This window comes from Camponotus vicinus, unplaced genomic scaffold, assembly GCF_025532165.1.
Source record: "Camponotus vicinus isolate PSW18456_S1 unplaced genomic scaffold, iyCamVici1.0 SCAF_4, whole genome shotgun sequence".
Taxonomy (NCBI): Eukaryota; Metazoa; Arthropoda; class Insecta; order Hymenoptera; family Formicidae; genus Camponotus; species Camponotus vicinus.
This window is the reverse complement of record NW_028141976.1, coordinates 23900642-23918958: the sequence shown is the minus strand read 5'-3', so window position 1 is coordinate 23918958 and position 18317 is coordinate 23900642. Positions and strand designations below refer to the sequence as shown.

Here is an 18317-nt window from a genome sequence, read left to right as displayed (position 1 = left end):
TAAATTTATATACGTGGATAGAAAAATTTTCAAGTCGTTTAGCAAGAATAATGAATCTTCTCAGCCGTAGAAGCGCATGAGATCGGAGTGTTGCATGCGCGTGACCCAATATGGAGAAATTGAGTCTCTCCCCGTTATACACCTACGTATTATTCAGCGACCATTCAAGTGGCAATGCTAAGATTGATTGACTAGGCGATCGGCATAAATAGAATGCTGTATTCGTCGCGAATAAACATGCGCTCATTCATCTCTCCGACCTCATGGGCGAGAATTACAAATAGGTGTAAAATATCGTAAGAGCAATGCATATTATCGTTTACTCAATGAGATAATGTTAAATATTTGAATAATGATTGATGTATGATGTGCCTCAAATATTGTATCCAATATGGACTGAAATATTTGGAATAAAAGCGAATAACATTTTAAGTGAATTATTGTTTGAAAGCTTTTCACTATTAATTTACATTATTTTACATCGATTAATGCGAAATAAATAATAAATCACTATATGTGTCATAATTGTAATACAATTTTATCTTATTTACTGATAATTTTAAAAAATTTATTTTGTATATTACAGCGCAGTTACACAAACAACTAAACTATATTACAAACAAACGATGCAATATCTGACAGGTGGTTTTGTTGAAGTGTTCCCACGTTTCATCAATCAAGTGCAGATACATATTCATCAATTGTAAGTACATCATCGATACATATAACTCAAGTACTTATATAACAAAAATTCAAATAACTAGCAGATAAAACCAAAAAATGAAAGCTCGAAATTAAAAGAGATAATTTCTTTCACATTTTTTTTATCTTTAGAAGATATCGCTATAAAATAGAGTAATTACTAATGAAAATAAGACTATTCTAATATCCTTTATACGTCAAGCATTTCGTTCGCGGAGTGAGGCAAAAGGTAATAATTAATGATGATGAACATTTAAAAATGAATTATAACTAATGAATTTAATATATTATGAAAATGTATCGAATCGCATCGACTTCTATTGCAAAAAACGTTTCTCTAGTCTCTGCGATGTTTGAAACAATTGTGCGAAACTATTTGGAAAATGGTTTATTGTTATCGTGACGGGAGGTAAAACCCATGAGTATCACACACACTGCGAACTCGCGAACTACTGGCAAATTTCTCCCATGAATTTGGCATCGTTGATTACGCGACCTAGTTTAGGTGCGCGAACGTCATTAACGTCTTTCTGTATTGACGTATCGATGAATAAAATCTGCTAACGTTGATATGATAGCTTATGAGACATGACCACGACACTGATTAAATTTTAGATCCTGGATATAACATTATATCAGCAAAGATGTGATGTGAATTATTATGTATAAGATAAAACCAGTATTATGATTATTTCAAAATCCATTAAAAATTATAATTATGATACTACAGACATAATAATGCATATGAAATATGTCGGTTTTATATTACTAATATTTAAATAATTTTCGAGAAAATATAAAATATAAATGTAATTGACAAAATGTTTGTAAATGTACTCAGAAGAAAAACTAATTTTATAATTTCATTTCGATTCAAATGTAGTTTAAAAATAAAAAAGTTAATTTTAACTTTAACACTTTTTTAACTATATATTTTGATTAGATATTAAATTTTATACATTAATATTCTTTCGTGTGTCAAGATGATTCTTTATTGTATGTAGAATTTATACCAAATTTTTTAGTTGCTCATCTATAACAGTAGAAGAAATAAAATGATTGATTCATAGATACTATATACGAAAATATCAAAGCTGAAAATTTTAGAGAAATGAGAAAATGGGTCAGTCCGAAGTTTTGATAAGAAATATCCGTTATGCGTCAATATTGTAACGTCATAACATATTGCTGTCATAACATATTGCTGCTACATCGACAATGTACTATACATTCAATGTTTGATCTGTATATATCGCTAAATCCTCAGCTAATCGCGCGCAAGTTCGACAATATTAGTTCACACACATGTACGTCTGGAAAAGCTGTGTACGTTTGGAAAGGCTAGGTTTGCAAAGTTGAGTCGATTGAACATGAAGCTAGTGTATGCACTAAATTGTAAATGTAAATGACCGATAGGAAGCTTGATTTATACAATTTAAGCATTGAATGAACTTATACTACAGCCAAGCAAACCAATTATTCATGATGATTATTTGCATGTGCAATTTTATACGTAAATGCTGGATGGAATATATTTATGTAAACAGATTTATAAAAGTAATTAATATAATAGAAAAAAGGTGGTGAGAGAAAATAATATCATGTAACAATTTCTTATAGTTTTAATAAGTTTTTTGTAAATATTTTTTTGATGATAATTTCTAAATTTTCTTACAATAATTTACTAATTTTTTGAGAAATAAATAAATGTTTTGAATAATAATAATAGGCAATAGAAAATCTCTTATAAAATATATAAATAATATTAACGAAAGGTGGCAGAAGGATAACATATGAAAAATTTATGAAATATATAACATAAATAATATATGAATAATATATGAAAAATTTTTATAGTTCTACAAATTTCATAAAATTTATATATATGTTAATTTTATAAATTTTTATAAGAGGTAAATGCACTTTTTGATGTAATTTAGAAAAACCTTATTTTTATCACTCGCTCAATTTTCCTATATTAAAAAGCAAAAGATTATTGCAATTCTTCCTTATGAATTGATTGTTCAACCGTGAAAGAGAACTCAAGACTATGTTGTGAAACGAGTTTTATACTAGTTTCTCTTAGCTAAATCATGATTACATATATACATGACGTCAAAGTATCAATTGCCTTTCAAGAGTCATATATTGAATATCATATTTAAAGATTAATTTTAGCTAAAATTTCTTTAGCTAAACGCAATTATAAATATAAATTTTATTAACTACTAAGATTATAGATTTATTATAGATTATAGATTATAGATTATAGATTTGATCTATTGTTTTTTGTGTATCATTTTTGTATAAAGATATTATTCTAAAGCGACAGAAATAACAATTTCATGATGTTTCGAATTTGAAAGTGTTTATCTCGAAATGCATAGAAGAGGAGAAACAGTTTACTTGTAATTTTATTTAAACTTTCGTGAAAAATAATTAGTCTATATTAATTAGAGAGCGAAAATTGGTATAATAAACAGTCTCATTTTATATTTCTGATTAATTTAACGGAAATAATATGTACATACATACGTACATATATATATATATATATATATATATATATATATATATATGTATGTATGTACATATTATTTCCGTTAAATTAATCAGAAATATAAAATGAATGAGATATTATTTACACATAAAATATTTCAGAACTATTGCAGTTCTTTTAGTTATAAAGTTTTCTCTTACAATTTTTTATATCGTCGTCACATCTGTTCGTAATTGTTAGATACAAAATACTAATTCATTTTTTATTAATAAAAAATATAATTTGACAAATAAATTTATCTCTAGAAAAGATTAAATAAAAATTTCTGGAATATCTTATGTACAATATTTTATGCAATATTTGTTGTGCTGTCACCTTGCATATTGTTATATGTCTTGTTTGTTTAAATATATAATTAAATAAATTTAGAAATTTTAAAATTGAGAAAATTTTAACCAATGCGCATCAACCATTTGTTATTAATATAAAATATAAATCAGCTTTAATAACATTGATTATATTTTTATTAAAGAGAGGAACATGAATGTTTCAAATGAATTATAATATAGATGGAGAGAACCAACGAGAAAAGTAAATGGTATGCGCTTGATTCTTAATAAAGACTTGTGTCTATTGCCGCTTCTTTCATGCTTTACTATAATCATCACTAATCCACACCATAAAAGGGTTAATATGAAAAATAGAAAGAAAGAAATATAAGAGAGAGAAAAGAAAAAAATAAAGAACTATTTTTTATAAAATTTATTTCCCGATATATATAAATTCTCTTATCAATAATAATATTATGTTTAAACAATACACTGTATTTTCATAATATTATATATATATATATATATATATATATATATATATATATATATATATAAAGAATATAAATATAATTTTTTAATTTAAAAAATGTTCAAATAAATTTAAAATTAATACTTTAAAAGCAAAAATACAATATTATCTCAGTTTAAATATTATATTAATAATAATTCCATTATTAAATTGTTATATTACTAATATTCATGATTTGATAAAACCAAGAATGGATCAAGAATATGATCATGCATATGGTCAGTATCTTCACGTTTTACGTTTGTCAGAGTCACGTAATGTATACACTGGATTTATCATAAGTAATTCGAGACACGTTTTCTCTTATCGGTGATACAATTGAGTACAATGCCCTTTCTCTTTCCATAAAAAGACAAAGTATACGAAATGACCAAATGTCAGCAAACAACTACGATAAAATAATAAAATATTACACGAATTTAGTGATTATTTTGATTTATTAGTATTCAAGAGCAGAAAGAAAATTTAAATTAATTAATTATATCAATTAATTATATTAATTATTTAATTACATCAAATAGATATATAACCAATGGCAGATTTAATATAGAGATACATTAAGAGATACATTAAACATAATGTATTGAATGAACTTCTCATTTAAACAGATATTATTGTAACTTTTTAGTTTTAATTAGACTACAAATTACGTAGGAAATCAACTTTTCATTCAATAAAGTTGATATTAAAATTACATCGTAATAAAGTATGATAATATAAGCTTTGTTATAAAATAACACATATTCAATTAAAATATATTAATGTTGCAAATTTACGAGAATAAAATGATTATTATAAAATAATAAGTTCTTTTCAAATTAAATATTGTTTTAAATATAATCAAATTAAATTATATGTATATTTAAGAAGGAACAAAATTTTTTTATAATTGTCACAGATAAGTAAGTGTGATCGGGATGAAAAAAATACCATAATAAGGGAAAGAGAATGCGCATGCTCTCTATGATAGGGAGAGCGTTCGAGAGTTTATGGCGGGTTGAGTTCCGTGTCCCATTCAGTTTACCGGCACTATTTGCACGCCACGGTTCGGGTTCAGCTTAAACACATGTAACTCGACAGGTGACAAAAGGTGACAAAAAGTGAATGTATCACGTGACTGCGATATTGGTTAGATCAACATTTTTTTAGTTATCAGTGCGCATAGAAAGCACGAAATAATGTGCTATTAAACATATATTTCGAGCTATTTGCGAAGGCATAGAGAGGCAATCCGAATAAAAAGATATTTAAGACATTATATTATGTGACGTTTAACGTGAATCGCGCGCTGAAGTTTAGGAATTTCTAATCATGGATTCGTTCGTAACAAAATTAAGAATGATCATTCAATACGATGCAATCAGGATGAAGTACGTTGATGCGATTAATTAAATCGAAATAAATCAAACTTAATTTCAGGAAACCCAAATGACGGCGAGTGACGCACTTGATCAAAATTAAATTCTGTCGAGATAAAATCGAAAATATATATAGATTATCGATTATCTGTGAAAAATTGAATTGTCGTTAATTCAATCGAATCGATTATGGTTTAAAGTTTCGTATATAAGAAAATGCAAGAATACTTGATCGTTTATATCTATGTAAATAAAATCTAAATAAAATCAGCAATTCATTAAACTTAATTCTTTTGACAAATTGTTGGAACAATTGTTTTACTAATTCCAAACAAAGTTGTTTTAAATTATTCCGCGAACATCGATACTTTGATACGATAAATTTGAAACTAAAATTTTTGCTAAATAATGTGAAACAAAATTCTGTTAAAGAAATTACGGAATTATGAAATGCACAATCGAAACGCGTGTGATGGTTGAAAGAGCATTTTCTTGATTTTGAATGTTTACGTGATAATGGCACATCTGCTAACATCAAAACATACGAAGCTGTCCATTTGAAATTGGATGGCAACTATTCCGAGCGTGCTCTCTTCAATGACTCAATGATTCTTTTCGAAAACTCGAGCGTTGCTACACTGAGCATTGCTATAGACGTTACTCTCGTCTTGCCAATTCATCTAAAATTTATTGTAAAAAATTGCACGGAGTATTGAAAGTAGAATTCCATAATATATTATAAATTTTCTATCAAGGTAATGAAAAAATATCGAACTCGAATATTGGCTTATTTACTAGATTGACAGTATTTATATTATTTTCTGTTAAATTTTCATGGATATAAATTGCTTTTGGAATAAAGATGTGCAAATTTATTCATTCGCACGGTCAACTTACAGATAAATAAATCGAGTCTTGAATAAGAAAACCACAAAACTATGTCTAATAAATAAGAAAATTAATGTAAAGGCAAGAAAGTAATTTTAAATTTTAAGCAGTGAAGACGCATGAAGACGTAAAATATCCAAGTTCCCAGAAGTTCCTAGTCGAAAAGTAGATAAACATTTGTTCGGAGCTTTTCGTAAATTGACATTCTTACTATCTGCTATTCAATCGAGACGTTAAATGGAATCTCCTTTTAAGTGACGAAGCCAATCAGGATGTTTCGCGAAGCGAAGCTATTTCTCGCGATCTCTTTGAGAGCTCTTCCCGCATCGAGGTAATTAATGGTGAACGTATCGCGACGAGAGACTTTATGATGTCACTTAACATTTTCGGCTCGATTAAAGTGAAAATTACCTTAAAATCACTCGCGAAAACAACGAGCGAGATTCGCGACGCAAAACATCGTGTCCTCACGACTCCTAATGCGATTCCTAATGGATTTTCTCGGGTTGTATTTCGACACTCGGCAATCTCTCGAAATTCTGACCACAAGAGTCGTTGCGGCGATACGGCTCAAAAGTATTGCCGACGTAAAATTGAAATTCCATCTACGAAAACGCAAGAGGGAAATCGACGTGACGGTGCTCTGCGCGATCCGCTCTTACATGTAAGACTTGTAAATATGTAACTTAATTGGGAAGCACGGCGAACCACCGGAAAGTGGAAGTACGTGATAGCGTAAACTTATTTGAGTGTACACGAGTGTACGTGATCGCGAGGGGATTTAGTGGTAGCAGCTGGCCTGAAAAGTGGAAAAAGACGAGGTTGACGGACGAGAAGGTAGAGGAAGTTGCGCCACATTTCAATTTCGCGCTTATACATATAAAAAAAATAGAAAAAAAATTTGTCAACAACAATGTCTACCGTTGCTTGTGAATTGAATTCGTCCTATTACACAACGGCGATTGGCAATAGTGCGCTCGATGGATTCTCAGGTAATTTATAGAGACTATAGTGCTTTGAAAACGACACATTAATTATGAATTTTTGGAATATCCGTGTAAAATGTATCTAGAGAGATCTTAAGTATTTCGCGCATGATTCTAGTAATCGAGCCGGAGAACGCCACTTCCGCGCTGTACATGCTGCCCGCCTATATCAGAACCACTTCGATGATAGCCTGCATTATTGTGATGGTCTTGGGCATAATAGGAAATTTGATGGTAATTTTTAAGATTTTTAAATCGTTATCAGAACGTCAAAGAAGTTACATATTGTTCATAGTCATTTGCCGCGATTTTCATATCGCTATCAATGTAACCAATCTCTGTCCGGAACCGCTGTAGCTCCCAGTGTAATATCCTCAGGTGCCGTTAGTCGTGCTGCGGGGTAAGGACATGAGAAACAGCACAAACATCTTTCTGGTGAATCTGAGCGTTGCCGATCTCTGCGTCCTTGTGATTTGCACGCCTACTGTCTTAATGGAAGTGAATGCAGGACCGCAAATCTGGCCCCTTGGCAAGCATATGTGTAAGTCCGATTTGCGCGAAAGCATGACGCTTTGTGATGTATATATTTCTATTTCTATCTCCTCGACCGACATGGATACGACGCGATGATGTCTGTCGATCGGTTAAATCCAAAAATACTGGAGGCCACATATTTCCTGAACGGATGTATGTACATATATGTTTTAATAAGCACACTATACGCGCATCGCGCCTTTCCATCTAGCGAACTCATACGCGGTTCGTTAACAAACACGCATGTTGCTATTGCGTCATGAGAACTCGAATACGTAGAGCACACCGAGATTTCTATTTGTGATCGCATGTCAATTTCCTGTTTATAGAAACAGATAATTCTTTTTTTTTATACTATGTAGCCAAAGAACTAAAAACAATTCATACAGCTTTAATAAAAAATTTTAATTTTGTATAAAGAAAAATTCATTTAATCTGTCAATTATTTTTTTAAAAAATGGTCTAGCTATTTATGTAACTATTATTTGTTAAATTACTATCAACAACAAATTATGTATTTATATGAATTTTTATTCCATTTTTGTCTCAGATACTAGCCATACTATATGTACATATTTGGTATGTAATACAAATAATAATGCATATTTTGAATTTCTTTCAGTATCGCGAATTTTTGCTTCAATGTAAATGCTTATATTTTCGTGAATACCTTTAATTTCACAAATCTTTGCCACGTGAGTTTGTGTTTTTTTATATTTATATAAATTTTTTTATTTCTACATATTTTGAATCTTACTTTAAATCTTATTAGTATCGCAAATTTTCACATTTATTCGATCTGTATTTCAATAGAGAAGCTCATTTCTACATATAAATATCTTTGATCTTAAAAATCTTTGATATTACGAATTTTTATATTTATGCTTCTCACACAAATCATTACTTATAAGATGTTCCGATCTGATGAATCAGATCGAAGCATCTTATAGTGAGAATATGTTAGTGAGAATATGCATATTAATATGATATGTTGATATGATAACTCATAAATGAGTTATTAAAATAACCATATCACGGCAATTATTATCTTTTAATTAATTTTTAATTGAAAAAAGTACTAGAGCTGCTCATTGATACTCATATTTCATAATACATATGAAATTTCGTTATTAAAATTTGTTAACATTGCCGCAACATTATTGATAAGCCTACATATCATTTACGAAGTAAGAAAAATGTACGAGTTTCTTAGTCATGCAATTTGAACGTTAATATCGTTGGACGCTATCCAAGAGAGAACTAGTTCGCGTTAATTTGTCTCATAGCGCGATAGAACGATGAACACGGGCTTTTATCCAAAGTGCACGACAATGTCATCGTTACATCACAAAAGCATTATGAACTTTTCGAATTTATAGAAGATATCTGCTTTCGTTTCATCATTATTGAATCGTTGAAAAAAAAAGAAGAAGTTTTCGTAGCGTATCTCCTACTATTGTCATAAATTACAAACCGATTTATCGGTGCGCGCTGAACGATCTGCGATTAAATTGCAAACTCGGCAGATAGACATTAAATCTAATCCGATCTTATTCCACTCATCTTGCGAGCTGATCATATTATTCACTTGAAATAATGCTGCGCGATTTTTGATGAGCGCGATAGGAATTATTTTAGCATACAAAATGTTCCATTAAAATATTTCATTAAATATTGCTACGATAATTGAGATTCACGATTAATTAATAATCGAATTAATATTCAATTTTTTTATTTTTTAATATGATTATTTATTGTTAAATATTTATTACACTACAAAATATATAGTTTTTACATATTTTATATTAATAGTGGGATATAATTTGCTTTTTTCTATATAAAATCTTTTTTCATGTATAAAAAATATAAAGAGTAATACAATTTTATACTGATTTTAATATATATAATAAATCATGTATTTTTAAAATGTAGAACATATAATGTTGGTTAAATAATTTTTTATATAATTATTACTGATTCTTACTTTTATCTATTTTATTATGTTTAATTTATACTTATTATTAAGTTATATTTAATAAAATAATTAATCTAGCTAATTAGCTCTGATTACTTTTAAAAAATCGATAATCGTTATATGAAATGGATTGATCTAGTTAGTGCTTTTTAATAATCTATATCATTTACATATATAGAAAGAAATTTGGATACATATATAGAATACATATATAGTATACATATATAGAATACATATATAGGATACATGTATAGAATACATATATAGTATACATATATAGAAAGAAATTTGGAAATTTGAACAGCATACGGTTAATGGTACTACTCTACTTAAACTTTTACGAGTTTAATATGAAAGCGCGAAAAATTCGAGAGAAAAGTGCCGTCGACAAAAATAGTTTTGCTCTCGCTTACTGCGTAAAGTTAATCGCGAACAAATGTGAAATATCTTCACATGTACTGTTGAAAATCCTAAACAATGCATTATTATTAACAATAGCTACGCTAATGGATATTGCTAATAATTAAATTCATATTCTTTATAAGCTGTTACTGCTCCTTATATTAATTAAAACGATAACAATTTTTGATTCTGGTTTGCAAGAATATTGTAATATCATAATACAATTGGATCGTGGTGTAAATTACACACCGAAAAAGTTTAATATGGACTTTAATAAAGAATAATGATTTATTAATAAATAAATTATAAAATTTATAATATCTGAAATTGAAGTTGAAAATATTTATAATATATTTTTTGATATTTATAATAATATTTTTTATCTTTCTAAATCTTTTATATTTAATTGAAAAATAAAATGAAAGACTTAAAAATAAATTTTGATAAATTATAAGATAGACGACAAACTGATGATTTAATATTTTTTATTTATTTTTTTTTATTTAAATTGCTGTGATTTTTTATGATACTGGTATCATTAGTGAGAGATCACTAAAATTTATTGTTTTCTTTGTTCATAATAATGACGTGAAAATATTAAAATAATCTAATTGCAAGTCTTCTGTTAATTTAATATTACTTTTTTTTTATGTAATTATTAAAAATTATTCTAGGAATCAAATAACTTTCTTATTTTTTTTATTACGTTCAGTAAAAATTAATCATAGGAAATGAGATAAAAGAAAAAATGGAGAATTATCTTATTATTTACAAAATATAATGTCTCTCGTTAGAAAATCGTTATATACTTAAACGTAATATCATTTTTCAATGATTTTTCAAGAGACTTTACATTAAAAGATCCCAATTTCAAATACAAGTATAATTGACTACTTTTTATTATCAATTTCTTTACAAACGACACATTTTATTTACATGTCGAATAACGTTCGCCACCAACGAACATCAAGATATCCGTGCTCGTAAACCGTTGGTACCATATGGCGTTGCAGAGACGAAAGATTCTTCCGGCTTACAATTCCTTACGAGCGTCTGTCTATATATCGACTTTCCGATCCTTCTCTTTCATATGAAGAAGTGCAAGAAAGAGCGATACGCGGAGGGAGGTAGTTGCCGGTGGTGAAGTCGAGGTTGAATCAACCAGTGAGTAGCGAGAATGTCGTGAGGGATCTCTATGGATTATACGAGATGCGTTTGCTGTGAAGGGTCGCGCAACGGTGGTCCAGATGGGGTGTGGTGCAAAGAGGGGGATAGCATTTAGGCGCGTCTGGCTTTTATGAGGCGCATACGGCGTTGCCTGTCCCTTTCTCCGAGAACATCGACATACCTTTCTCGCGCTCGACATTCCTTTAGAAAGACGCTGCCTGATCTCACGGTCGAGGCCATGCAACGTTTATTGCAATGTAAAATATCTTACGACATTATGATCAGAATAGGGATATTTCACTTAAAAAATGAAAAGTTTCCTTGCACTTTTTTTCCAGCTTGAAAAATACATGATAAATCATTATAGTGGTGTCGCGATTATCCATGTGCGTGTCCGTAAAATTCTAATTAAATTTTTTGATATTCAATTCTTTCAGATCCAATGATTCTGTTCGGAATCATTAATTTCGGCATTATGAATTTGTTATAAACATAGATTTGCTTTTGATTTTCGGCGAACGTTCTTTAATTAATATTTGTCTGGGCGCATGATTTTAATTTCATTAGTTAAGAAATAATTAAGAATTTGTAGTTATATAATATTAATAAACATTAGTGTTTGACAAAAACTTTAAAAATATTAATTTTTTAATGATTTATAGTTTTTATATTTGTAGAGTTTACGTTTTTATGATGTCTAGTAAACAGGATGTTCGTTTAACTGCATTTATCTGTTAAATTTTTGTTTTATTGTATTTAGAAATAAAAAAATATGAAAAATATAACAGACTGACAGTACAAATTAAACATCAAAATTAAACATAAAAATATCTTGGTCACGAATAAAATAACAAATATTTTTAAATGACATACGTTTTAAAAATATTTAATATTTTTACATACAATTCAAGTTTTATTTATTTTTGGCAATATTAAAATTACATTAAATATTCATTTGGCATGCAATATTAAAATTACATTAATTACATTCAATTAAAGCAATTTTAAACACAAAACATTGATAATTATTATAATAATTACTTTTCGTTAAACGTCTGTGATAAAGACTGTATGAAAATTTCCTTTATTCTTCAGACATTGACTAATGACCGACACTGAATTGTAAATTATCGAACAACCGTTTTCTAATGAACATAATAATAATGACAAGGAAATAAGGTGCGATTCATTTAATAGTAGATGAAAAAGGTGCTATGACTAATAAAAGCTTTGTTTCACATCGACAAGTATTCAAACGTGTCAATGTTGGAACAACTTGTGGAAGCGCGATATATACGCAATTCCTCTCTTTCATAAAATAAAATATCATTGTAGTATCGACGAATTTATCGGGTTACTATCAGTACGAAATTTTTGTGAAACAAGATACGTGTCAAAATTTTGACATGTTTTGTCACTAAAATTGAAAGAGAAGTATATATGTAATATGTATATACATATGTAATATATATATATATATATATATATATATATATATATATATATCTGCGTTTACAAGTTGCTTATCAAAACATTTTATATTTAATTGGAAATTTTAATTTGCGTAACTAAAAAATTTTGATACATATTCTTAGAAACAAATTTTTTTTAAATTCAAAATCAAATTTCGCTTTGAAATATGTAAATCGTTGAACGAAATTATAATAAAAGTTAATAAAAATAAAAATTAGATTTTTCATATTGCGGGCAACACACTTATGTTAGTTATTATATATACATATCTGGATAATATATAATTAATAAATGAATTTATGATTTATTCTTCTTCCATGATGTGCTTTCTGTTAGGTAACATGAAATATTGAATTTTTTGATCTAGGTTGTCATATATACATTATTATGTTTGTTAAAGTATTTTAAATAAAAATTTCATAAATTTTCAAAAAGAAATATGTTAGAAAGTAACAGATTTTGCATAATATGCATTTTTACGAGATATTACCTTCTACGCGAGATTAAGCACATTTTTTAAAAATATGATCCAATTTTTTATCAATACAAATTGTAGGACACATCGAGATAAATGCAAAACGCTTCATATGTATGTACTTCGTATCTCAATCAGTAGACACAAATCATATTATTATTTTGAAAATGAAGAATAAGATTTTGGAATAAATAATTATTTCGCGTTCACTTTTACACATTAATTTTTAATATTTTCTTTTTGTATGATATTTTCGTTTCAAAACTATGAGATTATGACTCAAAACATTTCTCGATTGCGAATGCAACAGGGATCTAGAGCGTAAAATTGCATTTCTCATTTTGCATAATTTGCGTAAAATGATGTTTATCGCACATTTAATGCTCAAATGTTGGAATAACTAGTATAACTTGTATATTTACCATACATATCGTGATATTATTTTCTAGAGGAGAAAGAAGGATAGAAACTTGACACAGAAAGACAGAGTATGCAATAAAAGAGATAGTCTCCATCCATCGTTATATATAACGTACTTGTTTAATTAAAACTGAGATTTCGAGTTTGTATGAGGCTAAATATAGATCACGTGAGAAACATCCTCGTTTTTCCAATCTTTTTCGCACTCAGGCCAACTAGGCATTTACATTCCATGCAATTTTACTTTCACGCGACAATAACCGCTGGCGATTTGTGGACCGCTATAACTCTTCACGAGGAATCACAATGCCGCTGAGTGCGTAGTCATCATAAAACAAGATTTGTCTGTCTGTTGCAAATGAAACTTCTCGGTCAACGAATCAATTTGAGGAAGAATTTGCAAAAATGTAAATAATAGATATTGTTATTTATTAGTATTTATAAATTCTTATTTCAAATTTAATAGAGAAAGAGAAGTTTATAGTAAATTGTATTTAAGAAAAGCTTATGTATTGTTTACTCGTATGTTTGCAGATCATAACTATTTATTTGCAATTATTTTTTATAATTGTCGACTTAAGATCGCTTCTTTACAAAGAAATTAATAAAAATAAATAATAAAATAAACAAAATAGCCTGTCGCCAAAAGAAAACAGTTTTGTTTTTCGTAATGTATTAAAAAGTAGTTCCAACTTTTATTTTCACAAATAAAATAAATAAATAGGTGTAAAGAAAAATGAAATATATATTTTTTAATCATTCCATATATTTTTATTTAATTGTAATTGCTTTCTGTATTTGTGCAATTTTCCTGATTGCAACATTGCAGGAGCAACCGCGAATATAGAATTTGCACTTCATTATCAGGACAAATACTTTAGTACAGTCTATCTTCGTAATGCTTTTTTTCGTAATTGTTCCTTTCATAATGATTCTTTGTAAATGTTGAACAAAAACGCTTCAACATTTGGCTTAACTCTCGACGGAATTTCACGTCAATAAATATCGCCTCTAGCGAAAGCCCAATATATTTAATAGTATTTGTTTTGTTATACTATGGTATTCTTTATCTCTTCTACATTAACTCTATTGTAAGCTTTATTTTGCAAACCAGACTTGTGGCTGTGAATCTATCGCTTTAGAAAGAAAGTTTCGTGTCGTAGAAAAGTATCGTCGATACTTATATCGAAGATATTTAACTCTAGATTGCTCAGTTTGTCAAGATACAACTGCTGTTATTCGTACTTGCAAAGTTATTTCGTAAAACAACATAAACTGGATTTGTTATAATTATATTAATAAATTTTATTTAAAATAAATAAATATTATCGTATCTGTAAAGCGCATTTAAAATCGAATTTTTATTAAACTTATAAATTAACTTTATTACTTATAAATTAAGAACTTTATTTGGCGGCGAAATGATTACTCAATATAATAAATAAAAATTAAATAACTTATGTAAATGCGGGGTTTAATTCGAGAATATTAAAATAATTATTTATTTACAAATCTAAAATTAATTATATTTATAATGAAAGATTACAAATAATCTATTTTGATCTATGAATATCGCCATTAAAGTGTTTTAACTCTTATCATTGGAATCGAATAAAAACAAACAGCAGATGTTACTGATGTTATAAATCTCTACAAAAACTAAAATCCTATCTGCTTGAAAGATTGTGTAGAATAACAGATTTTAGAATTACTCGAATGCGACGCATTGTTTCGATTGTCTCATTAATGAAGTGATATTTGAGAAAAAACAAACAATAGAGTTAATAAACGGAATGCTCAATCGCGAAAATAAATCCGATAGATAACGAATCGATATCTGAAAGAAGGCAAATTCAAAATATGATTTGCCTTAAAAATCTTTGCTATTTTAATGGAACAGCTTAAACTATTTATATCTTTAGGCTTGAATGTTTTAAAAAACTTTAGTTTATTATATAAATTATTTGTATCATTCGAAACTCGAAAAATTCAGAATATATCGGTAGCACCGAAAATTAAAATTACTTTTTGGTTTCAACGTTTAAGATGTAAATATATAACGTTATAATTTTTTAATTTCTCTTCAACTGATGCACCATCGCCCTAGTAAAACGTTTGTTTACGCGACGTCCCTGTCAGTCAACACTGTCGTACTTTTATTTACCAAGCAGTTATTATGCATGTTGACGTTGGTAAATGAAATTAAAAAACATTTTGCTTATTATGTCACATGACAGGCAAGCGGCGGAGATACGTGTTACATCGAGATTTAACTCGATAAGTAGAAGACAACATAGATTTTTGTTAAATCCATCGTTATGAATAGTTTCATAGCTGAATTAAACAAACAATACATATTATTAACAAAACCGCAGCAATTAACCTTTTTTACGAAATTATAAATGTGCGAGTTAACACCTGAGTCCAATATGTTCTGAGACTAGCTTTCGCCAAAACGTTCACTAATTGAAAGATCGAATTGTATCTGAATAAATTGTTCTTGTTAATCTCTATTCACTATTTAATTCTATGACAATTTTATTTAAGTTTATTTCTGGCTATTTGATTGACCTTAAATTTAATTTTATGAGAAATTATTGCAATTTTTTTCCGTTTATAATAGGTGGAAAAAAATATAAAGTGAGAACTTAAGTAGAACTTATAAATCATTAAGTATAATCGTAATAACCTATAACACTGATTTATTCATAGAATAATTATAATTTATTATAATTATTATATAATTATTATAATTTAATAATTATAATTTACTATAAATATTATTGTATAATATGCGATTTTAAACAGTATATATAAACGCAGTACGCGATAATATTCGCATTTGTTTCCTTGATTTTTAACATAGTACAGTATTTTACAAGGAATTAAAAATTAAAGAAAGCAAATTAAATTAGTAATCTAGAAATACGCATGAGATTAATTGTGTGAATATCATATAATTGTATCGCGTTTAATTTGAAATTAAGTAAATAAGTACCAGTCAAGAAAATATTATTACCTATTCTTTTCGATTAAATTATTAATTTATATATATATATATATATATATAAATTAAAATTATAATTATTTATTAATTGCTTTTTAAATATAAAACAGAATAGAAAAGAGAAGTTATTATATAATTGATATAAATAAATCTTTCGCAAACGCAATTATGATGCAATATTAGTCGCAGAATAAATATTGCATCATAATTGCGTTTGCGAAATTATAATAAATATTATCATTAATAAGAATATTATCATTTTACACAAGTTACAAATTACAATTGCAAATTATTATAACAGATGGACTCGAATCTTGACGTTTATCATAAAGAAACTATTTTAATTTTTATCTTAATTTTATCTTAATTATTTTAATATAAACCAATGGTATAATTCTACGAAGGATAAAACGTAATATTGCGGTCAAATAATTATCACATTGCTTTAAATGAACATCTCATTATTGTATGCGCGTTTCAAACTGAATGTATCATAGGAAGATTGTTGAAGTGTATATATGTGAATATATATTAGTTTCAGAAACATTTTGCCCCACGGCTTTAAATTGCAGCATACGAACATATTGCTTCGAAACATGAACGCATTTAGTTAGATTCCGAATATACGGTGTCTCAAATTTAACAAACCATCTTTTATCGACGGAATTGATTCAATTTGAAATTGAGTTTTCTTTCGCGAAAATATAAAAATAAAATATCATCATTCCCTTCACAAACTTTCTACTTTAAATATTTTTATTAAATATCTTTATATAAATTAATTTCTCTCTAAGTTCAAATATTAGACAAGTTCTTTCAAATTTGCAGAAAAATTAGGTACTTCTTTTTGTTATTTTTTTAAACTGAATTTAGAGAGCTTTAAATTGTTCGAATATAAAATAAGTATCTAATTGCTAGTTTTAATATTATTAATAATTGTCTTTAATAGCAAACTGACTTGAAGATTACGAAAAAATAAAACCAACTGTAGAATATTCGAATTTCTTCAGGTTTATTTTCAGAAAATCCAGCGTATTTTTTATATTCGCGATCCGAGTGGTGGGTAGTTTCGATAACGAGAACGGCCCGCTCGGAATTTCAATACTTCCAAAAGGGCCAAGATACGAATAGGTCATGACCGACAAACTTTAGGAAAATTTACGACAGCAACAGGGGAACATGAAAAAGAGACTCGTTTAAAGAAACGTGATGCAAAAGTTATGTAGCCGGAACCGCCTGAAAATAGATAGATAGAAATTCGATTTGCGCATCTGGGCCGCATCTGATATGCAAAGTAGGTTGAAGATGACAAACAATGCTGCATCACGCGATAGTATGTATTTTTTCTGTTGTCTTTTTTTATTTGAAATGATATAAAAGTGAATAACAATGCAAAATTAAAGCGTTAATAGGTGCTTTCCATTTACATCAAAACTCAGATAAATCTCACTTCTGTCTTTCTTCAACATTCATGTTAAAGGAAGACAGAAGTGAGATTTATCTGAGTTTTGATGTAAATGAAAAGCACCTATTAGTTACAGACATTTTCATGATTCTCACGAATCAAAT

General features: G+C 28.0%; 1 protein-coding gene across 2 annotated transcripts in view; it reads left to right on the top strand.

Moving 5' to 3' along the window:
- Positions 1 to 5009: 5009 nt before the first annotated feature.
- Ethr (ecdysis triggering hormone receptor) overlaps positions 5010 to 18317 on the top strand; it is a 42741-nt gene continuing 29433 nt past the window's right edge. The window contains exons 1-4 of one of the 2 annotated variants that reach the window (XM_083096558.1): positions 5010 to 5433; positions 6420 to 7301; positions 7414 to 7529; positions 7674 to 7836. In XM_083096558.1, the coding sequence (XP_082952684.1) occupies positions 7223 to 7301; positions 7414 to 7529; positions 7674 to 7836 (358 nt within the window). In that variant the 5' untranslated portion in view covers positions 5010 to 5433; positions 6420 to 7222. Of the gene's footprint in view, positions 5434 to 5902; positions 7302 to 7413; positions 7530 to 7673; positions 7837 to 18317 lie in introns of those variants that run through there. The other variant, XM_083096557.1, reaches the window with a different exon arrangement.